This window comes from Leptodactylus fuscus, chromosome 7 (assembly GCF_031893055.1).
Source record: "Leptodactylus fuscus isolate aLepFus1 chromosome 7, aLepFus1.hap2, whole genome shotgun sequence".
Taxonomy (NCBI): Eukaryota; Metazoa; Chordata; class Amphibia; order Anura; family Leptodactylidae; genus Leptodactylus; species Leptodactylus fuscus.
The window spans coordinates 132,523,929-132,550,701 of NC_134271.1; the positions used below are offsets into that span (position 1 = coordinate 132,523,929).

The following is a 26,773-nucleotide window of genomic DNA, read 5'->3' on the forward strand; positions in this document are numbered from 1 at the left end:
GTCTTGAGCCATGGACACCACAGCTGAATCAGCCGCAGAATCCGTGATAAGATAAGTAATCTCGCTTCTTTTTTCTGCTACTACCTAGTGTAAGAAAAGTGAGCGGCTCCCATTGAAGTAAAAATCCACTCCCATTCCGTGTCAAAATCTGCCTGCAAAAAACTCAGTGTGAACATACCCTTAGAGTTCCTGTTGATTTTTTTTTTTTTTTTTTTTTTATTCATGAGATAATAGTATGTATAGATATAGATATAATTTTCATGCTGCTAGAAATATAATAATTTTATATTGGAAATGATGTATTATTCATGAATGATGGGCAAACCTTCGAAGATTTGTTTTGTCCAGTGTAAGGATCCTTGTGTAACGTCATGACTCTTAGTGGACCTATGTCACTGCTGAGGCCCAGACAAAGGCCTCTGTGCTGGTATAAGATAAGATAATCCTTAAATAGTCCCACAATGGAGAAATCCAGTGTGAAACAGCATCATGGATGGTACAGTAGTATATAGCAAGAGAAAAACACATTCAAGCTCATAGTAGATAGAGAAATCCTAGGAATCATAGCAACTAAAAAGAAAGAAACACAGACACACTGCAGGATCATTTAGTTCTCTGTGCGGAGTGATGTTGATAATACAGCCTGACTGTGGTTGGAGGGCACGAGGAGGGGGGTCACAGCATGTAGATATAACAGGCAGAAACTGTTGTGTTTTTTTTTTGCAGAGGTGGGGGACACACATCCACTAGCTAAGCAGAACTAATAACCTAACTATACGTGTGGGTTACTAACAGCCACATGAACAGAACAGGAGCAATATTGTCTCACCGGACTAAGGAATACAGGACAGAACCATACACCTCCTTTCCCATTATGGAACTGCCACAAAATGCAGGCTCTACAGCTTTTTATGGGTCAGTAATGAGCCCAGGATCTACACCTGGGCTAAGGCCTACTTCAGATCTACCCTGGACCACACATACGTTAGAAACCTTGGGCTGATATACCTGGACTCCAGCACTCTGAGTGTTACCTTCTCATAGTAATATGGACATAGTCTATGGTATGTATAGTGTAGGCCCATCTACAATAAAGTATATATCATGGCAAAACAAAGCTCAGACCAATAACATTAATAACAAAGCTTTTAATAAGGTATGAAACAGTTACCCATTGTGACAAAATAGAGTAAAAATAGATATATCTTAGAATAAGTCAGTAAGTAATGTATGGGAAACAGACACCCAATAAGCATCTATTGCTCCATGACTCGTGGGTCATCTGCTAGGCTTATACAATTATTTAGAATACTAAGACTAAAGCAAAACTGCATACATATAGGACATGATGGGAACTTAAGAAAATCTGTAGTATGTAGTAAAATCTCTTCATGTATAATCATTTGCTATACCCATTTACATGAATAATACAATATTTTAGTTGTCCAATCTTAGGTGTGATTTCTGATTCTAAACTTTGCAACTAGGATATGGTTTATCCGGCAGGTATATCTGGTCTAAAAATCAGAAAAGCTACAACAATCAACAAACAAATGTTTGTGCATGTATTTTTTAGGTACCGTATATACTCGAGTATAAGCCGACCCGAATATAAGCCGAGGCCCCTAATTTTACCACAAAAAAATTGGGAAAACTTATTGACTCGAGTATAAGCCTGGGGGGGGGGGAAATGCAGCAACTACTGGAAAATTTCAAAAATTAAAATAGTCGAAGTTTTTGGGTGCAGTAGATGCTGGGTGCTGGGGAAGGGGAGGGGGTATTTTGGTTGTCTGTCTGCCCCTTCCCTGAGCTTGAGGACTGCCCCCCCCTCCCCACTTGGAATTCAGTTTGGCTGAATATATGGGATCTGCAGTGCTCCTATTAACCCCTTCCTGACGGAACAGGAGCACTGCAGATCCCCTATATTCAGTAGACCGGGCACTGTCAGACACAGGGATACCTAATGTGTTTGTGTTTCATAGTAATTCTCTACTTTTGTATGTATTCTAGGGAAAGAGGGATTTACAACTTTTTTTAAAGCTTTTTTTCCCCCCACTATCTTATGGGAGATTTTATACATTGATATTGCGGCCGGTCATAGACACCCCCCCCCCCTAATTTTCATTTATTTATTTATTTATTTATTTATTTAATTTATTTTTTTGCTGAGGGGGGCTTTTTCAGCACAAAAACTGTGCTGAAACATTCGGCTTATACTCGAGTATATACTGTAGCTTTTTTAGGGGATGGACAAGGGCCCCCCGCCTAAAATCAATATCTACCCCTGAGATCTATAATGTGGACAGATTGATAGGCAAGGTCCACCAGGTTGTACATTATCTTTAGTAACATGCTCAGGTTGTGAAGTCTCACAGGGACATATTCCCTTTGGTTTCAGTTATTGAGAATCCCTTCCCAATTATGCTTATTATATAAAGCGCGGATCTTTGCTGTATCTCATCTTAGCTTTAATTCACTTGTGATCTGACAGAAGATAATGCTCAGGAAATAAGCAATACTACCTTTACTATAGGAAATATTTTAAAAATAAAGGCAAATATTTTCTTTCTAAAATCTTATTTTTGGTGCTGGTAACAAGTAGATTTTGCCCCTGGATTTTACCTTTTGCAATAAAAAATCCGGACCAACCGTACATCTGAATATAAAATTCTGCAGATTTGTAAATTTACAAACAATTTCTGAATTTCATTCCCCAGGTAGAGATTTCACATGTATTTTACCGTTCTTTGCGGCAACTCTCTGGTTTGAAGATTTTACTAGATTTCTAGAGGTTCACAGATCCACAGACAAGTGAGATTGCAGCAGGGATATTTCTGGATTTTCTGTAAGTAATCCCAATGCTGAACATTATACTCTAGACAGATGTTCCTTATGAAAATGAACCGTCAAAATAAAGAAATTGTGAAGGCAAATGAAATGTGCACCGAGCAGGTCAATGTAGTGTTGGTTCAGTTTGTTAGTGGAGTCTCCGTGTAGGGAAACTGCCCTATATTAGTTGGGTTTATGGTCCGTAGCAGTCGTCTTGTCACCCCCGGACCTGGGAGGAAGAAGATAGACCAATAAGTAGACCAGCAGGGCGTCCCTTAGTGATAGGGGTATGCCCAAAGTAGACACTGCGCTGGAGCCGACTGGACTGATTTCAATTCACGTATTAACACAACGCTTCCACTAGCGTTTCGGGACTAACAATCCCCTTTATCAAGTGATACACAATTAAAAATGAGGAACCTAATAATCGAGAGTCATTTGGTTCCATGGAGCTTGGAGGATCTCTGATGATGGGCCGGAGGATCTATCTGATGGACGGGCACACCCAGCTCACTTACATAAGAAATTTTTTTGGGGGGATATTTAGGAATTTATAGAGTGGATTTAGTAGATGCATCTGATCTTAGTTACCCTCTATTCACAATATACAAACACAGCCATCACACAGCCGCATTCATTTAACTGTATGTGAATGGGGCTTTAACCCCCTACTATCACACACGTTTTGGACCATAAAGACGCTAAAGGACCATTGTTGCATTTCATACTTTTATCATTTTAATTTCTAAAGTTATATGAGGGTTTACTTTTACAGTGCAAGTTGCAAAGGCCAAATTTTGGGAAACCTATAATTGATTGATCGAGATTCTTTCCATTCTTGGAAATTTCACCGCAATTTTGTCTACCTGTAGTGGAAAGATCAACTTTATTTTATAGCTCAGTATGCACACAGTGGTACCGCTAAAGTATAGATTTTTCTAATGTTTAAGGTCCTTTATGGACAGGTGTAAAACAATCATCAGTGGTTATTAATTGGTTACTTTTGGCTTTCAGACAATGATAGAAATGGATATATGTCTCGAAATGGACTGCAACATCAGTTTGGGCTCTCAGATAGCCTCTTTACTGTCAAACTTCCTTTATTCTCCTGGCTGTTGCAGGAGCATGTTTAGTTGCTGATCTGGGGTGACTGTTAACCCTTGGCAGCCTTGCTGTTTCAGCTGTACTGTGCACCTGTCCAGTGAGGTTAACTGGTAGGGCTTTCTTGCAGCTTGTTCACATTAAGTATCGCGTCACATATCTGCCAGTGCAGCTTAACTGGTAGAGGACTATTCAGACATAAAGCCGCCCACCATTGGACCTCGCTGCAGTGTCTTGCAGACTAGAGGTTCTGTTACTTAAAATATTATTTATATATATATACACAGAACCGTAACAGCCGGTGAGGTATTCAATCGAAAACTACTCGCTCATCACTAATGTTACTATATTTACTATCTTTGATAGATCTCCTAGTCTGTCGAGTTTCAGTATGATTCATGAGATAGTAGTGTACGTCGATATTCATATAATTTATTTGTTTCTAGTTTTTAACAAACAAATCTATCAAGACTTATGTATTACTAATGGTCATATGTTGCAGAAAATGCATTTAATACATTACTATGAAGTCTAGAACTCCAGAAAAATCCATCTGATGAATTGGTTTGATACTCTCTACAGCTTGTGGAGGAGTAATGAGTAGAAACCATTGGAGAAGTGGTGGAAAAGTCAATGGAGAGTCTGAGGAGAGATTGATGATCGTCTTCACTTTCTATTGTAGTTGTATCTGTACAAGTTATGGAAACTATTTTAAACTGAACGTATAAATTTTCTCTTTATCTCAAAATGCAACCTTCCAACAAAACTATATTGGTGGAATTTGTCCTCTTGGGATTTTCCAATTTTCAGGAATATCAGAACTTCCTCTTCTGCGCGGTTCTTCTGGCATATATCACTTGTGTTCTTGGAAACATCACTATCTTTGTGTTAATAAGAATTGAGTCTTCTCTTCACACCCCAATGTACTTTTTCATCAGTAACTTTACTGTTTTGGAAATAATGTTTATTAATGTAACTGTCCCAAAACTGTTGTTTATCCTCATTCAGTCTGAGACCACCTCATTTTTTGGTTGTTTCATTCAGATGTATGCCTTCAATATTCTGGGAGTAGCAGAGTGCTACCTTCTCTCTGTGATGGTCTTTGATCGATACCTAGCTATTGGTAATCCATTACGTTATTCCGCTATAATGAATAGTCGATTCTCTTATAAGTTGGCCGTTTTACCATGGGTACCTGGATTTGCCATACCTTTGCTTCCTACAGTTGAGACTTTTCAGGTGGACTTCTGTGGACCAAACAAGATTGACCACTTCTTCTATGACCTGTCAGCAGTGCAAAATTTAGCATGTTCTGACCCATTTGTTAGTAACATCACTACAGTCGTGACAACTTTCTTTTCAGTAGTGTCACCGTTTCTTGTCATGTTGGGGCTCTATATTCATATCATATATACTGTGTTGAAGATTAAAAGCAAAGAGGGCAAAAATAAAGCCTTTTCTACTTGCTCGTCCCATCTCATTGTAGCGTCTATGTTCTATGGTTCAGCCATTATTGTGTATGGTAACCCTAATGGCAGCCACTACGACAAGTTTCTTGCCCTCATGTACACTGTGGTGACCCCAGTCCTAAACCCATTTATCTATACTTTTAGAAATACAGAAGTAAAAACTGCTTTTAGAAAAGTAACTAGAGAAGTTACCATGAAGTGTCAATGTTAGTAAGCTACATAAACATATATAACCTTCCAGTGTTCAACTGGTTGGATGTTTGCAGCTGGATTCAAATGTCTACGCATGCGCAGTCAGTTCTGCCATCGAGACTCGGGCAGAGCTGACTGCACTTGCGCGCGGCCATTTTTTGTGGCCGCTTACCGCAGCTTACTGTATAAGCGGCCACAAGAAAATGGCCGCTTACACCAGGCAGGCATACGCAGTCGGCTCTGCTCGAGGCCCGACGGCAGAGCTGACTACGCATGTGTAAGGGCTTGAATCCAGCTCCAAAAGAAGATGGGCAGAAAATATGAAGGTGGCAGTGGAAATTTCTCTAACAGCATTGGGAACACCCCCAATGCTGTTTGAGCGCTAGGGACCGCCCCCAGTATGGCGAGAGAACTCATTTACATACAGACGAAAACTGGAAATTCTACCGAACGGCGGCGCAGAGAAGACATCTAAATGTAGTAGAAGAATAGCCTTTCTAAAGGCTAATCCTACATGTGATTGAGAAAAAATGTGATTTTAATGATAGAATCTAGAGATGAGCGAGTAGTACTCCATCGAGTTGGTGTTCGATCGAATATTCTAAATACTCGTACTCGATCGAGTACTACTAGCTTTTCGAAATTAAGATTCGATGCAGAACCAGCGTTGATTGGCAGAATGCTATACATTGCCAATCAACGCTGGTTCTTCTCTTACCTTTAGAAGTCTTCTCCCTGCGCAGCATCCCCGCGGCATCTTCCGGCTCTGAATTCACTCTGCCAGGCATCGGGCCTGGGCAGAGCTGACTGTGCATGTCCACTTGTAGTGCGGGCAAGCGCAGTCGGCTCTGCCCAGGTCTGATGCCTAGCAGAGTGAATTCAAGGCCAGAAGAGGACGCGGGGACACTGCGCAGGGAGAAGAATCCAGCCCGGCCCTCACTCATGGACTTGGTAAGTAGAATTTGATTGAATGTTGCGTACCCCTGAAATGAGCATTTCCCCCCCATAGACTATAATGGGGTTCGAAACCCGTTCGAACAGTCGCACAGTGTGCGGTTGTTCGAATCGGATTTCGAACCCCGAACATTTTAGTGTTCGCTCATCTCTAATAGAATCCCTTTAATAAATTTAGACCTTTGAGCTAATAAGAGAAACAGTAGTCAAATCCTCAATCCCCAGAAATTCCTGCTCAGTTATTTACTCAGCCTCACTGTCCAAATGGGAATTTTAAGGCATTTTCTAGATTTTTCTTCGTTCCTTCAACCTTTTTTTCCCTCTAGGGTGGAGGGAGTTATGCCAATGTGAGCTGTTTTATCTGAATATTCTTATGTACGTATATCACAGACTACTTAAAAAAATAAAACAAAAATAAAAAGTCTGGGCACCCTATGAAATCACTATTACCTAAAAGTAGCAAAGGTAATAACAGAAAGAAAGACCATTATTCAGTTGTTCCCACCAGTCTTTTTGTTATTTGTCCTGCAATAATGACATCATATACTTCTAAGAGCGCTGCAGCCGATACAAGCATCATCATTGAGGTCACCGATTGTCTGCAAACGTGTTATGAATATATGAAATGTCATCATTGCAGAAAACTAAACAAAGAAGGACAAGGACAACCAGACAGTCAACACGGAAGTGACTGTGAATTTAATAGTTGAGTTTTGGCTCGATTTTATTTTCTGCTGTTGGGTTGCTTTTTTTTGTAAAATCACAATTCCTTTAATTCTTGTCCATTAGATTTCTAGGCAGAGTCTACATAGAGAACAGGTGTCATGCCATCCCAGGGTGCTCCTCTCTCTCTCAAGGGATTGCTGGAGACCTGCTTCCATGAGAATTTTATGGGAACATCTCGAGTACAGCATGGAAGCTCCCTCTATTCCAGTCCTGGTTCCAAACACAGGACTGAATTTAAGCACCATGAATAGCATTTATTGTGATAAGTTGACTGATTCTGAGGTCAACCCCTATACTGTAGACTAAGATCTCCCACTTACCCCTCATTCACATCTGCGTTGGTATTTCGTCCAGTGGAGTCCATATGGGGACCCCCTCAACATAATACCAAATGCAATTGCAGGCGCTGTGCAGTAAAAGCACATGGACCCCATAGTCTATAATGGGGTCCATGTGCTGGCCGTGTGCTGCCCACATGAATCATGCAGGCAGGAAAGTAGTATGTGAACAACAATTTGCAAAAACGCCAAAAAAACCCGTCTACTCTTCCGAAGGTGTGTATATATATATATATATATATATATATATATATATATATATATATATATATATATAAAATTTAACTTTTAATTTAAATTATTAAGAAAATAAACAAAAAAATATACAAAATGCCCTTAAAAAAACGCCAACGCGTTTTGGAACAGTAAGTTCCTTTTTCAAGGGATTTGATCGCCTGGATGACCTCATCTTGAGAAAAAGAGGAGAGAAAGGTGGCTTTTTGAGTGTCTGAAATAGATGGAAGAGAAATGAAGTTTAGATAAGTAGCAAAAGCATTTGGTGTAGGTTGGGGGTAGAGGAGTCTGACTGTAAATTATATAGTCTTGAATTGTACTGCACTAAGAGGTCAACTATGCCTTTGGGGTCAAGTACTTTTTGACCTGATTAATTAAAAATAAAGGGAATGTGACTTAGTCATGTGGGTTTTTAAGCTTTTGGTTAGAGCTGCACTGGGCTTATGACTTTGCCAATAGTACATCCATTTAAATTTGTATATATATATATATATATATATACACATTTATATACATTAAGGTCATGCAGCTGAGTAGGCAGGGTAGAAATTTGTTTGGACCTACCAGGACATGGTGAGGACTTATTTAGTCTGTGCAGGGATTCCAATTGGGTGAGTATGGCCTGTTCTCTAATTTTTTTTTTTTTTAAAAATAGGAACACTGATTTTTTAGTGAAGTTGAATAGAGATGAGTGAGTAGTACTCGATCGAGTAGGTATTCGATGGAATACTACGGTATTCAAAATTCTCATACTAGATTGAGTACCACTCGCTATTCGAATGGAAAAGTTTGATGCAGAACCAGCATTGATTGGCCGAATGCTATACAGTCGGCTAATCAATGCTGGTTCTTCTCCTACCTTTAGAAGTCTTCTCCGTGCAGCTTCCCCGCAGCGTCCTCCGGCTCTGAATTCACTCTGCCAGGCATCGGGCCTGGGCAGAGCCGACTGCGCATGTCCGCTTGTAGTGTGATGTCCGATGCCTGGCAGAGTGAATTCAGAGCCGGAAGACGCCGCAGGGAAGCTGCACAGAAGACTACATGGAGGATCCAGCCCGACCCTCACTCGTGGACTTGGTAAGTGTAATTTGATCAAACGTTGCCTACCCCTGAAACAAGCATTTTCCCCCCATAGACTATAATGGGGTTCTATATTTGATTTGAGTAGTCGAATATTGAGGGGCTACTCGAAACGAATATCGAACCTCGAACATTTTACTGTTCACTCATCTCTAAAGCTGAATTATTTTTTTTTACATATAGCAATGTTTAACTTGACACTAGCTGAGGCCCCAGTAAATTGTAGTGTTTTGCTTGTTCAGGATGGAGAGGTGGAGAGTTGCTCCTCTGCTCCATTAATTTTTTGGGGATTGCTGGGCATGTAAAAGTACATCGGGGAGTAGTAATGTTCAACCAATACAGAACGGGGAGCAAAACACAGTTGTGTTCATGATTGGAGTGGGCCCTGTGGTTGGTCCTCCATCAATCTGCAACTCATCCCCTATCCCTTAGATATGTTGATAAGATTAAAAATACCTTTTAAAAAAAACATTTAAAATTCCACATTAACAAAAAACATATTGCTGTGTACTGGTGTTTTAGATAATGTAAAAAAAGAAATGTTTTGGTATTGCCTATGGTGTATTTCAGATCAGCACAAAAATAGGAATGTTATAGTTACAGAAAGTTCTTTCCTGAAACAATATTCTATAAATTAAATTAAAATAATTTGGAAAAAACTGTAACAGTATAAATCTTTTTGCAATGCTTTCAATTACTACTAATATACTATACAGTATTCAACTAATATATAGCTCTTGTATAGAAGTAAATTGTGATATTAAAGTCACCATTAAAGCTCAGCATCCTAAGAAAACAATGTGTCTTTGTAAGAACAACATGCATACAAATTATCTAGAGAAACCACAAAACATTAGTTGTATTGGGACTGGTTGGTCCTTTAGGGTACGGTGTAATTCCTTAGTTGGTCCTTTAGGGTACGGTATAATTCCTTTGTGTGTCCATAATGTAACATAAATTGTCAGAGATGAAGAGAACGAGTCCTTATGCCAATATGAAGGCCAAAATAGATAATAGCTACAGATAATATTTTTTTTATCTCTTCCTTAATTTGTTTCTGGTAAGTGTTATTTTTGTTATAGTATACAAATAGTATATGGTACCAAGCACTGTATATTTCTTTGTGAAGACCCTTAGCTTAGATTTTTGAGTAACATCATAAATGTTTGATAGGGTGTGTAAAATTTACTCAAAAAGGACTCTACTGACAAAATGAACTTGCACTGAATCCTTTACATTGCTGTGTTCCACCTGGCTCATATTGCCTTGTTTGACATGTTTTTCTGTGTTATGCCATATACTTGCATTATATTGTGTATACTGTATGTCACGTTTAGAGATGAGCGAGTGGTATTCAATCGAGTAGGTATTCGATCGAATAGTACGGTATTCTAAATAATCATACTCGATCGAGTACCACTCGCTATTCGAATGGAAAGGTTCGATGCAGAACCAGCATTGATTGGCCGAATGCTATACAGTCGGCCAATCAATGCTGGTTCTTCTCCTACCTTTAGAAGTCTTCCCTGCGGCGTCTTCCGGCTCTGAATTCACTCTGCCAGGCATCGGGCCTGGGCAGAGCCGACTGCGCATGCCCGCGCTACAAGAAAATGGCCGCTTTCACTGTAAGTGGCCATTTTCTTGTAGTGCGGGCATGTGCAGTCGGCTCTGCCCAGGCCCGATGCCTGGTAGAGTGAATTCAGAGCCGGAAGTTGCCGCGGGGACGCTGCACGGAGAAGACTGCTCGGAGGATCCAGCCCGACCCTCACCCGTGGACTTGGTGAGTGTAATTTTATCAAATGTTGCCTACCCCTGAAACGAGCATTTCCCCCCATAGACTATAATAGGGTTCGATATTCGATTCGAGTAGTCAAATATTGAGGGGCTACTCGAAACGAATATCGAATATGGAACATTTTACTGTTCGCTCATCTCTAGTCATGTGCAACATGCTATGTAGCCCCGGTAAGATACATTGCCAGTTATGTATGCCTTTGTACTTATGTGGCCACTTTAAAGCTTACAACCAATTATAAAATAAGTTTTAATAAATAAATAGTGAAAGTGTATATAAGAAATATTGTAATATATTTTAATAAAGAGAAACATGTTTATCTCCATTGTGGGGAAGTTAGCTCGGTAGAAGCAGTGCTGAGGTCCCACACAGTCAAGACAGGGACACAAAATGTGGAGCAAAATATTTATTTAGAAAAAAAACAAAACAGGAAAATAAATAAACCTTGACTTCAGACATAAAATGAGAAAACAAAATACAGCCTTAACTTCAGGCAAAAACAAAATAAAACCTGCTCGTCTGAGCAACTAACTAAACAGAAATGTTAACCTAACTATACGTGTGGGTTACTTCCAGCTACATGAACAAAACCATCACAACTTTGTCTCACCAGACTCTGGGTTACAGGACAGACCCACACACCTCTTTTCTCTCCATGGATCTGCATTGGAGTGCAGAATCTGCAACCTTTTTCTGACCAAGTAATTCAGGCCTCGAGCTGACACCTACATAAGACATGCACTGGACCAATCTGCGGGAGATATAGCGAGATTCCAGCACCACCCCGCCTGTTACCTTCTCACACCATTTATCAGGCTTAGTTAGTATTTGCCCAAACTTCTGCTGCAGTGTACAATTTTATAACAGAATGCAATAAACAATGACTATATATATATATTTTTTTTATTTTGCATTTTTATTGCATTCCGTTAGCAGCCTATTGTGAGGAAGTTGGTGAAGTTGTCTACAGCCAAAATAAGGGAATGACTATTCAATTGTTTTTTATTGTCTTCTCTAAGATATCACACTGAAGCAAGTTAAACATTTGCAGAAGTTCAGGTTACATCTGCTACAAGATCCTCTGCTCCATGTGTCCAAATACCTCTTGTTTATGTTGGAGATATGACTGAGTGTGTGTGTGTGTGGGGGGGGGGGGGTGTCACACATTTGGTGGGATGTCCGGTTTTTCGTCCATGATGGTCTAAGGTAATAGAGACCATCCACAAGATCACTGGCGGCATCCAGCTAAATAACATTTCTGTTACTCTCTATTCTTCTCAAAAACTCCATAAGTAGTTCTGATCCCTCATTGGGTTTAGAAGGGAATTCTTTACAGTAAGAACAGCGAGGCTATGGAACCCTCTACCCAGGAAGTGGTGATGGTGGATTCATTGAACAAGTTCAATAAGGGTCTGGATGCCTTTCTAGAAGAAAACAATATTAAGGGTTATGGATTCTAGATTTTAAGGACAAGTTGATCCAAGGTTTTATACTGACTGCCAGTTTGGGGTTGGGAAGGAATTTTTTTTCTACTGAAATGGGGCAATTGGCATAATCCTCATGGTTTTTTTTTTTTTTTGCCTTCCTCTGGATCAGGGGACTGTAAGGTTATAGGTTGGACTTGATGGACTGATGTCTTCACCCAACGTCATCTATGATGTAATTATATGTTATTATGTCCTAGATTATGAAAAAAAAAACTCTTCTGCTTCCACAATATGTGACCAGATCCAAGAGTTTTCTTTGCTTTTTTGAATTTTGTGCCCTTGTCATAATACCATTAAGAATGTGTGCTTTAAATTGCCTGAAAAAGTATATACAATTGTTCTGCATGGCAAAAGGGTTAAATTATTAGTTTTTAAGCCAAACTTGGTCCAACTAATGACTCTTTCAGTGAAAAATGTTAATGGAGATCAATATTCTTTTTTTTTTTTTAATAGGATCAATTAAGAAAAAATATTGTTTAGTTATTTAAAAAATATAGAAAAAAGTATGTATTACTAATATTCATATGGTACACAAATGCTTTTAATATGTCACTATAAAGTCTGGAACTCCTAAGTATCCAACTGAATAATTGGCTTCATACATTCTACAGCTTGTGGTGGAATAATGAGTAGAAACCATTGTAATGGTGGAAAAGTCAATGGCGGGCCTAAGGAGAGATGGATGATCTTCTTAATTCAATCTTATCTGTACAAGTTATGGAACATAAATTGAACATATAAAATTTCTTTCTCTCTCAAAATGTCAGCTGTCAACAAAACTGTATTGGTGGAATTTGTCCTCTTGGGATTTTCCAATTTTCATGAATATCAGAGCTTCCTCTTCTGTGCTGTTCTTCTGGCATATATCACTTGTGTTCTTGGAAACATCACTATCTTTGTGTTAATAAGAATTGAGTCTTCTCTTCACACCCCAATGTACTTTTTCATCAGTACTAGAGATGAGCGAACAGTGTTCTATCGAACTCATGTTCGATCGGATATTAGGCTGTTCGGCATGTTCGAATCGAATCGAACACCGCGTGGTAAAGTGCGCCATTACTCGATTCCCCTCCCACCTTCCCTGGCGCCTTTTTTGCTCCAATAACAGCGCAGGGTAGGTGGGACAGGAACTACGACACCGGTGACGTTGAAAAAAGTAGGCAAAACCCATTGGCTGCCGAAAACATGTGACCTCTAATTTAAAAGAACAGCGCAGCCCAGGTTCGCGTCATTCTGAGCTTGCAATTCACCGAGGACGGAGGTTTCCGTCCAGCTAGCTAGGGCTTAGATTCTGGGTAGGCAGGGACAGGCTAGATAGGAAGGAGAAGACAACCAACAGCTCTTGTAAGAGCTAAATTCCAGGGAGAAGCTTGTCAGTGTAACGTGGCACTGACGGGCTCAATCGCCGCAACCCAGCTTTCCCAGGATCCTGAATGGAATACACTGTCAGTGTATTCCCGTATACCCGATATATACCCCCGATACCCGTTCCAACGGTGTGCCCCCCCACCTTCACCCCAGAAATACCCTGCAAGTCCCCTAGCAATAGAATTGGGGCTATATACACCCACTATTTTTGCTACTGCCATATGGTGCCATTGTCTGACTGGGAATTCAAAGAATATATTGGGCTTACATATAACTTCAATTCCAGGGAGAAGCTTGTCAGTGTAACGTGGCACTGACGGGCTCAATCGCCGCAACCCAGCTTTCCCAGGATCCTGAATGGAACACACTGACAGTGTATTCCCGTATACCCCATATATACACCCCAAATCACCGTTCCAACGGTGTGCCCCCCCACCTTCACCTCAGAAATACCCTGCAAGTCCCCTAGCAATAGAATTGGGGCTATATACACCCACAATTTTTGCTACTGGTATATAGTGCCATTGTCTGACTGGGAATTCAAAGAATATATTGGGGTTACGTGCACCCACAATTTTTACTACTGGTATACAGTGCCATTGTCTGACTGGGAATTCAAAGAATATATTGGGGTTATAAATACCCTCATTTCTTGCTACTGGTATATAGTGCCATTGTCTGACTGGGAATTCAAAGAATATATTGGGGTTACGTGCACCCACAATTTTTACTACTGATATATAGTGCCATTGTCTGACTGGGAATTCAAAGAATATATTGGGGTTACGTGCACCCACAATTTTTACTACTGGTATACAGTGCCATTGTCTGACTGGGAATTCAAAGAATATATTGGGGTTACGTGCACCCACAATTTTTACTACTGGTATACAGTGCCATTGTCTGACTGGGAATTCAAAGAATATATTGGGGTTATAAATACCCTCATTTCTTGCTACTGCCATATAGTGCCAGTTTCTGACTGGGAATTCAAAGAATATATTGGGGTTACGTGCACCCACAATTTTTACTACTGGTATACAGTGCCAGTTTCTGACTGGGAATTCAAAGAATATATTGGGGTTATAAATACCCTCATTTCTTGCTACTGCCATATAGTGCCAGTTTCTGACTGGGAATTCAAAGAATATATTGGGGTTACGTGCACCCACAATTTTTACTACTGGTATACAGTGCCAGTTTCTGACTGGGAATTCAAAGAATATATTGGGGTTACAAATACCCTCATTTCTTGCTACTGCCATATAGTGCCAGTTTCTGACTGGGAATTCAAAGAATATATTGGGGTTACGTGCACCCACAATTTTTACTACTGGTATACAGTGCCATTGTCTGACTGGGAATTCAAAGAATAAATTGGGGTTACGTGCACCCACAATTTTTACTACTAATATATAGTGCCATTGTCTGACTGGGAATTCAAAGAATATATTGGGGTTACGTGCACCCACAATTTTTACTACTGGTATACAGTGCCATTGTCTGACTGGGAATTCAAAGAATATATTGGGGTTACGTGCACCCACAATTTTTACTACTGGTATACAGTGCCATTGTCTGACTGGGAATTCAAAGAATATATTGGGGTTATAAATACCCTCATTTCTTGCTACTGGTATATAGTGCCATTGTCTGACTGGGAATTCAAAGAATATATTGGGGTTACGTGCACCCACAATTTTTACTACTGGTATACAGTGCCAGTTTCTGACTGGGAATTCAAAGAATATATTGGGGTTACGTGCACCCACAATTTTTACTACTGATATATAGTGCCATTGTCTGACTGGGAATTCAAAGAATATATTGGGGTTACGTGCACCCACAATTTTTACTACTGGTATACAGTGCCATTGTCTGACTGGGAATTCAAAGAATATATTGGGGTTACGTGCACCCACAATTTTTACTACTGGTATACAGTGCCATTGTCTGACTGGGAATTCAAAGAATATATTGGGGTTATAAATACCCTCATTTCTTGCTACTGCCATATAGTGCCAGTTTCTGACTGGGAATTCAAAGAATATATTGGGGTTACGTGCACCCACAATTTTTACTACTGGTATACAGTGCCATTGTCTGACTGGGAATTCAAAGAATATATTGGGGTTATAAATACCCTCATTTCTTGCTACTGCCATATAGTGCCAGTTTCTGACTGGGAATTCAAGGAATATATTGGGGTTACGTGCACCCACAATTTTTACTACTGGTATACAGTGCCATTGTCTGACTGGGAATTCAAAGAATATATTGGGGTTACGTGCACCCACAATTTTTACTACTGGTATACAGTGCCATTGTCTGACTGGGAATTCAAAGAATATATTGGGGTTACGTGCACCCACAATTTTTACTACTGGTATACAGTGCCATTGTCTGACTGGGAATTCAAAGAATATATTGGGGTTATAAATACCCTCATTTCTTGCTACTGGTATATAGTGCCATTGTCTGACTGGGAATTCAAAGAATATATTGGGGTTACGTGCACCCACAATTTTTACTACTGGTATACAGTGCCAGTTTCTGACTGGGAATTCAAAGAATATATTGGGGTTACGTGCACCCACAATTTTTACTACTGATATATAGTGCCATTGTCTGACTGGGAATTCAAAGAATATATTGGGGTTACGTGCACCCACAATTTTTACTACTGGTATACAGTGCCATTGTCTGACTGGGAATTCAAAGAATATATTGGGGTTACGTGCACCCACAATTTTTACTACTGGTATACAGTGCCATTGTCTGACTGGGAATTCAAAGAATATATTGGGGTTATAAATACCCTCATTTCTTGCTACTGCCATATAGTGCCAGTTTCTGACTGGGAATTCAAAGAATATATTGGGGTTACGTGCACCCACAATTTTTACTACTGGTATACAGTGCCATTGTCTGACTGGGAATTCAAAGAATATATTGGGGTTATAAATACCCTCATTTCTTGCTACTGCCATATAGTGCCAGTTTCTGACTGGGAATTCAAGGAATATATTGGGGTTACGTGCACCCACAATTTTTACTACTGGTATACAGTGCCATTGTCTGACTGGGAATTCAAAGAATATATTGGGGTTACGTGCACCCACAATTTTTACTACTGGTATACAGTGCCATTGTCTGACTGGGAATTCAAAGAATATATTGGGGTTACGTGCACCCACAATTTTTACTACTGGTATACAGTGCCATTGTCTGACTGGGAATTCAAAGAATATATTGGGGTTATAAATACCCTCATTTCTTGCTACTGGTATATAGTGCCATTGTCTGACTGGGAATTCAAAGAATATATTGGGGTTACGTGCACCCACAATTTTTACTACTGGTATACAGTGCCAGTTTCTGACTGGGAATTCAAAGAATATATTGGGGTTACGTGCACCCACAATTTTTACTACTGATATATAGTGCCATTGTCTGACTGGGAATTCAAAGAATATATTGGGGTTACGTGCACCCACAATTTTTACTACTGGTATACAGTGCCATTGTCTGACTGGGAATTCAAAGAATATATTGGGGTTATAAATACCCTCATTTCTTGCTACTGGTATATAGTGCCATTGTCTGACTGGGAATTCAAAGAATATATTGGGGTTACGTGCACCCACAATTTTTACTACTGGTATACAGTGCCAGTTTCTGACTGGGAATTCAAAGAATATATTGGGGTTACGTGCACCCACAATTTTTACTACTGGTATATAGTGCCAATTTCTACCTGGGAATTCAAAATGCGCAAGGCTCCCGGAAAGGGACGTGGACGAGGCCGTGGGCGAGGTCGGGGGAATGGTTCTGGGGAGCAAGGTAGCAGTGAAGCCACAGGGCGTCCCGTGCCTACTCCTGTGGGGCAGCAAGCATTGCGCCACTCCACAGTGCCAGGGTTGCTTGCCACATTAACTAAACTGCAGGGTACAAACCTTAGTAGGCCCGAGAACCAGGAACAGGTCTTGCAATGGCTGTCAGAGAACGCTTACAGCACATTGTCCAGCACCAGTCAGACTCTGCCTCCTCTCCTCCTATTACCCAACAGTCTTGTCCTCCTTCCTCCCAAAATTCCCAAGCTTCACAGAACAATAACCCCAAATGTCCCTGCTCCCCAGAGCTGTTCTCCGCTCCTTTCATTGTCCCTTAACCTGCCTCTCCACGTCACGATTCCACGAACTTAACAGAGGAGCATCTGTGTCCAGATGCTCAAACACTAGAGTCTCCTCCATCTCCGTTCGATTTGGTGGTGGATGACCAGCAACCCACCCTCATCGACGATGATGTGACGCAGTTGCCGTCAGGGCATCCAGTTGACCGGCGCATTGTGCGGGAGGAGGAGATGAGACAGGAGTTGGAAGAGGAAGTGGTGGATGATGAGGACACTGACCCGACCTGGACAGGGGGGATGTCAAGCGGGGAAAGTAGTGTGGATGTTGAGGCAAGTGCAGCACCAAAAAGGGTAGCTAGAGGCAGAGGCAGAGGTCAGCAGCTTAGGCGAAGCCAGGCCACACCCGGAATCTCCCAAGATGTTCCAGTTCGTACCCAGCCCCGAAAAACTCCCACCTCGAGGGCACGTTTTTCGAAGGTGTGGAGTTTTTTCAAGGAATGCGCCGAGGACAGATATAGTGTTGTCTGCACAATTTGCCTCTCGAAATTGATTAGGGGCTCTGAGAAGAGCAACCTGTCCACCACTTCAATGCGCCGTCATTTGGAATCCAAGCACTGGAATCAGTGGCAGGCAGCAACGGCAGGACAAAGGCCGCCTGCCGTTCACGCCACTGCCACTGCCTCTGCCACTGCCTCTGCCTCTGACACTGCCACTGCTGACTGTGCTGGCGATGCACTCCAGAGGACGAGCCAGGACACCACTTCATCTGCCTCCGCCACTTTGTTGACTTCTACCTCATCCTCCCCTGGTCCTGTCTTATCTCCTTCTCCTGCACCATCAAAGGCACCATCAGGCGCTTCTTTACAACAACCCACCATCTCTCAGACATTGGAGCGGCGGCAGAAATACACTGCTAACCACCCACACGCGCAAGCCTTGAACGCCAACATCGCTAAACTGCTGGCCCAGGAGATGTTGGCGTTCCGGCTTGTTGAAACTCCCGCCTTCCTGGACCTGATGGCAACTGCGGCACCTCGCTATGCCGTCCCTAGCCGTCACTACTTCTCCCGTTGTGCCGTCCCCGCCTTGCACCAGCACGTGTCACTCAACATCAGGCGGGCCCTTAGTTCCGCGCTTTGCACAAAGGTCCACTTGACCACCGACGCGTGGACAAGTGCATGCGGACAGGGACGCTACATTTCACTGACGGCACACTGGGTGAATGTAGTTGAGGCTGGGACTGCTTCCCAAACTGGCCCGGTGTACCTCGTCTCCCCGCCTAACATTCCTGGCAGGGACACGAGAAGAACACCCCCCTCCTCCTCCTCCTCTACCGCCTCCTCCTCCGCCACCGCCTCCTCCTCCGCTGTTAGATTGACCCCAGCTACGAGTTGGAAACGTTGCAGCACTGGCGTTGGTAGACGTCAGCAGGCTGTGCTGAAGCTGATCAGCTTGGGGGACAGACAGCACACTGCCTCCGAGGTGAGGGATGCCCTCCTCGATGAGACGGCAATATGGTTTGAGCCGCTGCACCTGGGCCCAGGCATGGTCGTTTGTGATAACGGCCGGAACCTGGTAGCAGCTCTGGAGCTTGCCGGACTCCAACATGTTCCATGCCTGGCCCACGTCTTCAACCTAGTGGTGCAACGTTTCCTAAAGAGCTACCCCAATGTTCCAGAGCTACTGGTGAAAGTGCGGCGCATGTGCGCCCACTTTTGCAAGTCGACAGTAGCCGCTGCTAGCTTAAAATCTCTCCAGCAACGCCTGCATGTGCCACAACACCGGCTTTTGTGCGATGTCCCCACACGCTGGAACTCAACGTTTCAGATGTTGAATAGAGTGGTTGAGCAGCAGAGACCTTTGATGGAATACCAGCTACAAAACCCTAGGGTGCCACAAAGTCAGCTGCCTCAGTTTCTCATCCATGAGTGGCCATGGATGAGAGACCTTTGTGACATCCTACGGGTCTTTGAGGAGTCCACAAGGAGGGTGAGCTCTGAGGATGCGATGGTGAGCCTTACAATCCCGCTCTTGTGTGTTCTGAGAGAATCCCTGATTGACATCAGGGATAACTCAGATCACACAGAGGAGTTAGGGATAGCATCCGATCCGTCACAGCTGGAGAGTAGGTCCACACATCTGTCCGCTTCACTGCGTTTAATGGAGGAGGAGGAGGAGGAGGAGGAGGAAGAAGAGTTGTCCGATGATGTGATGGTGATACAGGAGGCTTCCGGGCAACTTCGAATCGTCCCATTGTTGCAGCGCGGATGGGTAGACATGGAGGATGAGGAGGAAATGGAGATTGAACTTTCCGGTGGGGCCAGAGGAGTCATGCCAACTAACACTGTGGCAGACATGGCTGAGTTCATGTTGGGGTGCTTTACAACCGACAAGCGTATTGTCAAAATCATGGAGGACAACCAGTACTGGATCTTTGCTATCCTTGACCCCCGGTATAAAAACAACATCTCGTCTTTTATTCCGGTAGAGGGGAGGGCCAATCGCATCAATGCTTGCCACAGGCAATTGGTGCAGAATATGATGGAGATGTTTCCAGCATGTGACGTTGGCAGCAGGGAGGGCAGTTCCTTCAGTAGGCAACCAAGTTCTCACCGGTCCACACAAACGAGGGGCACACTGTCTAAGGTCTGGGACACCTTGATGGCACCCCCTCGCCAAAGTGCCGCCACGGAGGGTCCTAGTGTCACCAGGCGTGAGAAGTATAGGCGCATGTTGCGGGAATACCTTTCCGACCACAGCCCTGTCCTCTCCGACCCCTCTGCGCCCTACACGTATTGGGTGTCGAAGTTGGACCTGTGGCTTGAACTTGCCCTATATGCCTTGGAGGTGCTGTCCTGTCCTGCCGCCAGCGTCCTATCTGAGAGGGTGTTCAGTGCAGCCGGTGGCATCATCACTGACAAGCGCACCCGTCTGTCAGCTGAGAGTGCCGACCGGCTCACTTTGATAAAAATGAACCACCACTGGATAGAGCCTTCATTTTTGGGCCCACCTGTGTAAAGCACCCCAACATGAAACTCCATGTCTGTACTCAACCTCTCCAATTCCTCCGCATCCTCATACTCATCCACCATAAGCGTTGCACAATTCTGCTAATACTAGGCTCCCTCCACCCTGATTTCCCCCAACTCTGCTGGTTAGAGGCTCCCTCCACCCTGCTTTCCCACAACTCTGCTGGTTAGAGGCTCCCTCCACCCTGATTTCCACCAACTCTGCTGGTTAGAGGCTCCCTCCACCATGAATTGGTCCAAACTGGGCTGTTTAGCGGCTCCCTCCACCATGATTTGGTCCAAACTGGGGTTTTTAGAGGCTCCCTCCACCATGAATTGGTCCAAACTGGGCTGTTTAGAGGCTCCCTCCACCATGAATTGGTCCAAACTGGGGTTTTTAGAGGCTCTCTCCACCATGAATTGGTCCAAACTGGGCTGTTTAGAGGCTCCCTCCATCATGAATTGGTCCAAACTGGGGTTTTTAGAGGCTCCCTCCACCATGAATTGGTCCAAACTGGGGTTTTTAGAGTCTCCCTCCACCATGAATTGGTCCAAACTGGGCTGTTTAGAGGCTCCCTCCACCATGAATTGGTCCAAACTGGGGTTTTTAGAGGCTCCCTCCACCATAAATTTTCCCAAACTGGCCTGTTTAGAGGCTCCCTCCACCATGAATTGGTCCAAACTGGGGTTTTTAGAGGCTCTCTCCACCATGAATTGGTCCAAACTGGGCTGTTTAGAGGCTCCCTCCACCATGAATTGGTCCAAACTGGGGTTTTTAGAGGCTCCCTCCACCATGAATTGGTCCAAACTGGGCTGTTTAGAGGCTCCCTCCACCATGAATTGGTCCAAACTGGGGTTTTTAGAGGCTCCCTCCACCATGAATTGGTCCAAACTGGGCTGTTTAGAGGCTCCCTCCACCATGAATTGGTCCAAACTGGGGTTTTTAGAGGCTCTCTCCACCATGAATTGGTCCAAACTGGGCTGTTTAGAGGCTCCCTCCACCATGAATTGGTCCAAACTGGGGTTTTTAGAGGCTCCCTCCACCATGAATTGGTCCAAACTGGGCTGTTTAGAGGCTCCCTCCACCATGAATTGGTCCAAACTGGGGTTTTTAGAGGCTCTCTCCACCATGAATTGGTCCAAACTGGGCTGTTTAGAGGCTCCCTCCACCATGAATTGGTCCAAACTGGGGTTTTTAGAGGCTCCCTCCACCATGAATTGGTCCAAACTGGGCTGTTTAGAGGCTCCCTCCACCATGAATTGGTCCAAACTGGGGTTTTTAGAGGCTCTCTCCACCATGAATTGGTCCAAACTGGGCTGTTTAGAGGCTCCCTCCATCATGAATTGGTCCAAACTGGGGTTTTTAGAGGCTCCCTTCACCATGAATTGGTCCAAACTGGGGTTTTTAGAGGCTCCCTCCACCATGAATTGGTCCAAACTGGGGTTTTTAGAGGCTCCCTCCACCATGAATTTGCCCAAACTGGGCTGTTTAGAGGCTCCCTCCACCATGAATTTGCCCAAACTGGGCTGTTTAGAGGCTCCCTCCATCATGAATTGGTCCAAACTGGGGTTTTTAGAGGCTCCCTCCACCATGAATTGGTCCAAACTGGGGTTTTTAGAGGCTCCCTCCACCATGAATTGGTCCAAACTGGGCTGTTTAGAGGCTCCCTCCACCATGAATTGGTCCAAACTGGGGTTTTTAGAGGCTCCCTTCACCATAAATTTGCCCAAACTGGCCTGTTTAGAGGCTCCCTCCACCATGAATTGGTCCAAACTGGGGGTTTTAGAGGCTCTCTCCACCATGAATTGGTCCAAACTGGGCTGGTTAGAGGCTCCCTCCACCATGAATTTGCCCAAACTGGCCTGTTTAGAGGCTCCCTCCACCATGAATTTGCCCAAACTGGCCTGTTTAGAGGCTCCCTCCACCATGAATTGGTCCAAACTGGGGTTTTTAGAGGCTCTCTCCACCATGAATTGGTCCAAACTGGGCTGTTTAGAGGCTCCCTCCATCATGAATTGGTCCAAACTGGGGTTTTTAGAGGCTCCCTCCACCATGAATTGGTCCAAACTGGGGTTTTTAGAGGCTCCCTCCACCATGAATTGGTCCAAACTGGGGTTTTTAGAGGCTCCCTCCACCATGAATTTGCCCAAACTGGGCTGTTTAGAGGCTCCCTCCATCATGAATTGGTCCAAACTAGGGTTTTTAGAGGCTCCCTCCACCATGAATTGGTCCAAACTGGGGTTTTTAGAGGCTCCCTCCACCATGAATTGGTCCAAACTGGGCTGTTTAGAGGCTCCCTCCACCATGAATTGGTCCAAACTGGGGTTTTTAGAGGCTCTCTCCACCATGAATTGGTCCAAACTGGGCTGTTTAGAGGCTCCCTCCATCATGAATTGGTCCAAACTGGGGTTTTTAGAGGCTCCCTCCACCATGAATTGGTCCAAACTGGGGTTTTTAGAGGCTCCCTCCACCATGAATTGGTCCAAACTGGGTTTTTTAGAGGCTCCCTCCACCATGAATTGGTCCAAACTGGGCTGTTTAGAGGCTCCCTCCATCATGAATTGGTCCAAACTGGGGTTTTTAGAGGCTCCCTCCACCATGAATTTGCCCAAACTGGGCTGTTTAGAGGCTCCCTCCATCATGAATTGGTCCAAACTGGGGTTTTTAGAGGCTCCCTCCACCATGAATTGGTCCAAACTGGGGTTTTTAGAGGCTCCCTCCACCATGAATTGGTCCAAACTGGGCTGTTTAGAGGCTCCCTCCACCATGAATTGGTCCAAACTGGGGTTTTTAGAGGCTCTCTCCACCATGAATTGGTCCAAACTGGGCTGTTTAGAGGCTCCCTCCATCATGAATTGGTCCAAACTGGGGTTTTTAGAGGCTCCCTCCACCATGAATTGGTCCAAACTGGGGGTTTTAGAGGCTCCCTCCACCATGAATTGGTCCAAACTGGGGTTTTTAGAGGCTCCCTCCACCATGAATTTGCCCAAACTCTGCTGGTTAGAGGCTCAATCCACCCTGATTTTCAAAACAAATGTTGGTGCCAACCTCAACTTACTACAAGGGCCAAATTCACTGCTGGTGACAAGCTCTCCTCACTGCAAGTGCCAAATACACATGTTTCAAGGTGTTTTCCTACTGTCAGAGAGGTGGTATTGAGTGTGTAAAGTGTGTAGTTGTTAGGCTGTGATGTTGGGGTAATAGAGGGTCTTTGGTGTGTTAGATGCCCCCAGACATGCTTCCCCTGCTGTCCCAGTGTCATTCCAGAGGTGTTGGCATCATTTCCTGGGGTGTCATAGTGGACTTGGTGACCCTCCAGACACGGATTTGGGTTTCCCCCTTAACGAGTATATGTTCCCCATAGACTATAATGGGGTTCGAAACCCGTTCGAACACACGAACATTGAGCGGCTGTTCGAATCGAATTTCGAACCTCGAACATTTTAGTGTTCGCTCATCTCTAATCAGTACCTTTACTGTTTTGGAAATAATGTTTGTCTCTGTAACTGTCCCAAACCTATTGGTTATCCTCATTCAGACTGACAAGACCATCTCGTTTTTTGGATGTTTCACTCAGTTGTATGTCTTCCTTGCTCTTGGAGTAACAGAATGCTTCCTCCTCTCTTTGATGGTCTTTGATCGATACCTAGCTATTACCAATCCATTACGTTATTCCGCTATAATGACCAGTCAGTTTTGTTATAAGTTGGCCATCTTGCCATGGCTGCCTGGATTTGGCATGCCTTTGCTTCCTACAGTTGAGACTTATCTTTTGGAATTCTGTGGACCAAACAAGATTGACCATTTCTTCTGTGACCTGTCAGCAGTGCAAATTTTAGCATGTTCTGACCCATTTGTTAGAAATATCACTACAGTCGTGACAACTTTCTTTTCGGTAGTTTCCCCATTTTTTGCCATACTAGGGTTCTATATTTATATCATATATTCTGTGTTGAAGATTAAAAGCAACGAGGGTAAAACAAAAGCCTTTTCTACTTGCTCGTCCCATCTCATTGTAGCGTCTCTGTTCTATGGCTCAGTTATTATTGTGTATTGTAGACCTAAAGGTAGTCACTATGATAAGTTTCTTGCCCTCACATACACTGTGGTGACTCCGCTTCTAAACCCATTTATATATACACTTAGAAATAGAGAGGTAAAAAATGCCTTAGGAAAAGTAACTAGACAGGTGATCATGAAGTCTCAATCTCAACAAGCTACAAAACATATATAATCTTTCAGGGATCAGATACAGTATTTGGTTGTTTGCAGCAAATACTCAACTTTTGGCACAGCATATTGCAAATTCTTTATAAATGTAGACCTCAGATAGCGTATATCTAATAAGAGAAGCAGTAGGTACATCCCTAATAGAGATTAGCGAACACTAAAATGCTCGGGGTTCGAAATCCGATTTGAACAGCCGCACACTGTTCGACTGTTCGAACGGGTTTCGAACCCCATTATGGTCGACGGGGGAAATGCTCATTTCAGGGGTACTCAACATTTGATCAAATTCTACTTACCAAGTCCATGAGTGATGGTCGGGCTGGATTCTTCTCCCTGCGCAGCGTCCACTTCCGGCCTTGAATTCACTCTGCTAGGCATTGGGCCTGGGCAGAGCCGACTGCGCATGCCCGCAGTACAAGCAGACATGCGCAGTTGGCTCTGCCCAGGCCCGATGCCTAAGCAGAGTTAATTCAGAGCCGGAAGACACCGCGGGGATGCTGCGCAGGGAGAAGACTTCTAAAGGTAAGAGAAGAACCAGCGTTGATTGGCGATGTATAGCATTCTGCCAATCAACGCTGGTTCTGCATCGAATCTTAACTTCGAACAGCTAGTAGTGTTCGATCGAGTACGAGTATTTCGAATACCGTAGTATTCGATCGAATACCTACTCAATCGAGTACTACTCGCTCATCTCTAATCCCTAATCCCAAAAATTTCTGCTCAGTCATTTACTCAGTTTCCCTTGCCACGTGGGAATTTGCAGGTATTTCCTAGATTTTTTTTTTTTTTTATGTCAACATTTTTTTCAGTTCCCTCCATTCACAGGGAGAACCAGAGAGTTAACAAAGTGATTGGGAATATAACAACTAAGTTATGGCTATTCTTTTATTTTATCATATTTTTTGTTATCAGGTTACTTTTTTTGTAAAAGTGCAGTCAACCCCTTTAATTTTTGTTGTCCATTAGATTTCTAGACAGAGTGGTCTACATAGAGATCACATGTTATGTCCTTCCAGTGTGTTCCTCTCTCCCAAGGCATTGCTGGAGACCTGTTTCCATGACAATAATTTTTACGGAAACATCTTGAGTACAGCATGGAAGCGTCCTGTATTCCAGTCCTGGTTCCATATATCATGTATAGCATTTATTGGGACATGTTGACTGATTCTGTGGATTGGACTGACAGAGTGGCTGACAGCCAACCCCTATAGACTATGAGACAGTGAGGGTGGGTTCACACCCAGTCTCAGGTTTTCAGGTTTTCGTCTTCTGCCCAAGAACCTGGACAGGAGACAGAAACCAGCAGTCAGTTTTCAAACCATTAATTTGAATGGGTTTACAAAGCATCCACTCTTGAGCACCCGTGAGCATCTTCTGCCCTCCGCATTGAAACAGCTTTTTTTTTTTAACTTGTCTCAAAGTCGGACATGCAGGACTTTGTGTCCAGTTAAAAAAAAACCCCAAAAAAACAGTTTTGCCGCGGAGACCAGAAGTCTCATTAGTAAGAGGTCCAATTTCTGCTTCCCACCTGGTCCTAGCTCTCAATGAAAATTGCAATAAGTAATAGGACAAATCCCTCTATCGATGAGTCCTTCGTGGGTGTCTGCTACTAGGATAGAGACCGCATGTCAACAAAATGACAAATCCATCACATTTGTAACTCTACATGCCTGGTAAAATCTGATCATTGCTTCCACCCATGAGGTCACCCAACTCAATATTACTTCATGAGCTGCAGAAAGATTACACTGTTTTTTTGTTTGTTTTTTTTGTTTTTTTTTTTTTTGTTTTTTTTGTTTTTTACAATGAGAGAAATGATCATAAAACTGGCA

The 26,773-nt window shown here is 43.2% G+C and overlaps 1 protein-coding gene across 1 annotated transcript; it reads left to right on the plus strand.

Moving 5' to 3' along the window:
* The first annotated feature begins 489 nt into the window (after nt 1-489).
* LOC142213358 (olfactory receptor 10A2-like) lies at nt 490-24,945 on the plus strand. The gene is made up of 3 exons (XM_075281674.1): nt 490-496; nt 2,718-2,811; nt 24,180-24,945. Exons 1-3 carry the CDS (start codon nt 490-492, stop codon nt 24,943-24,945), a joined length of 867 nt encoding a protein of 288 aa, XP_075137775.1.
* Nucleotides 24,946-26,773: the final 1,828 nt, after the last annotated feature.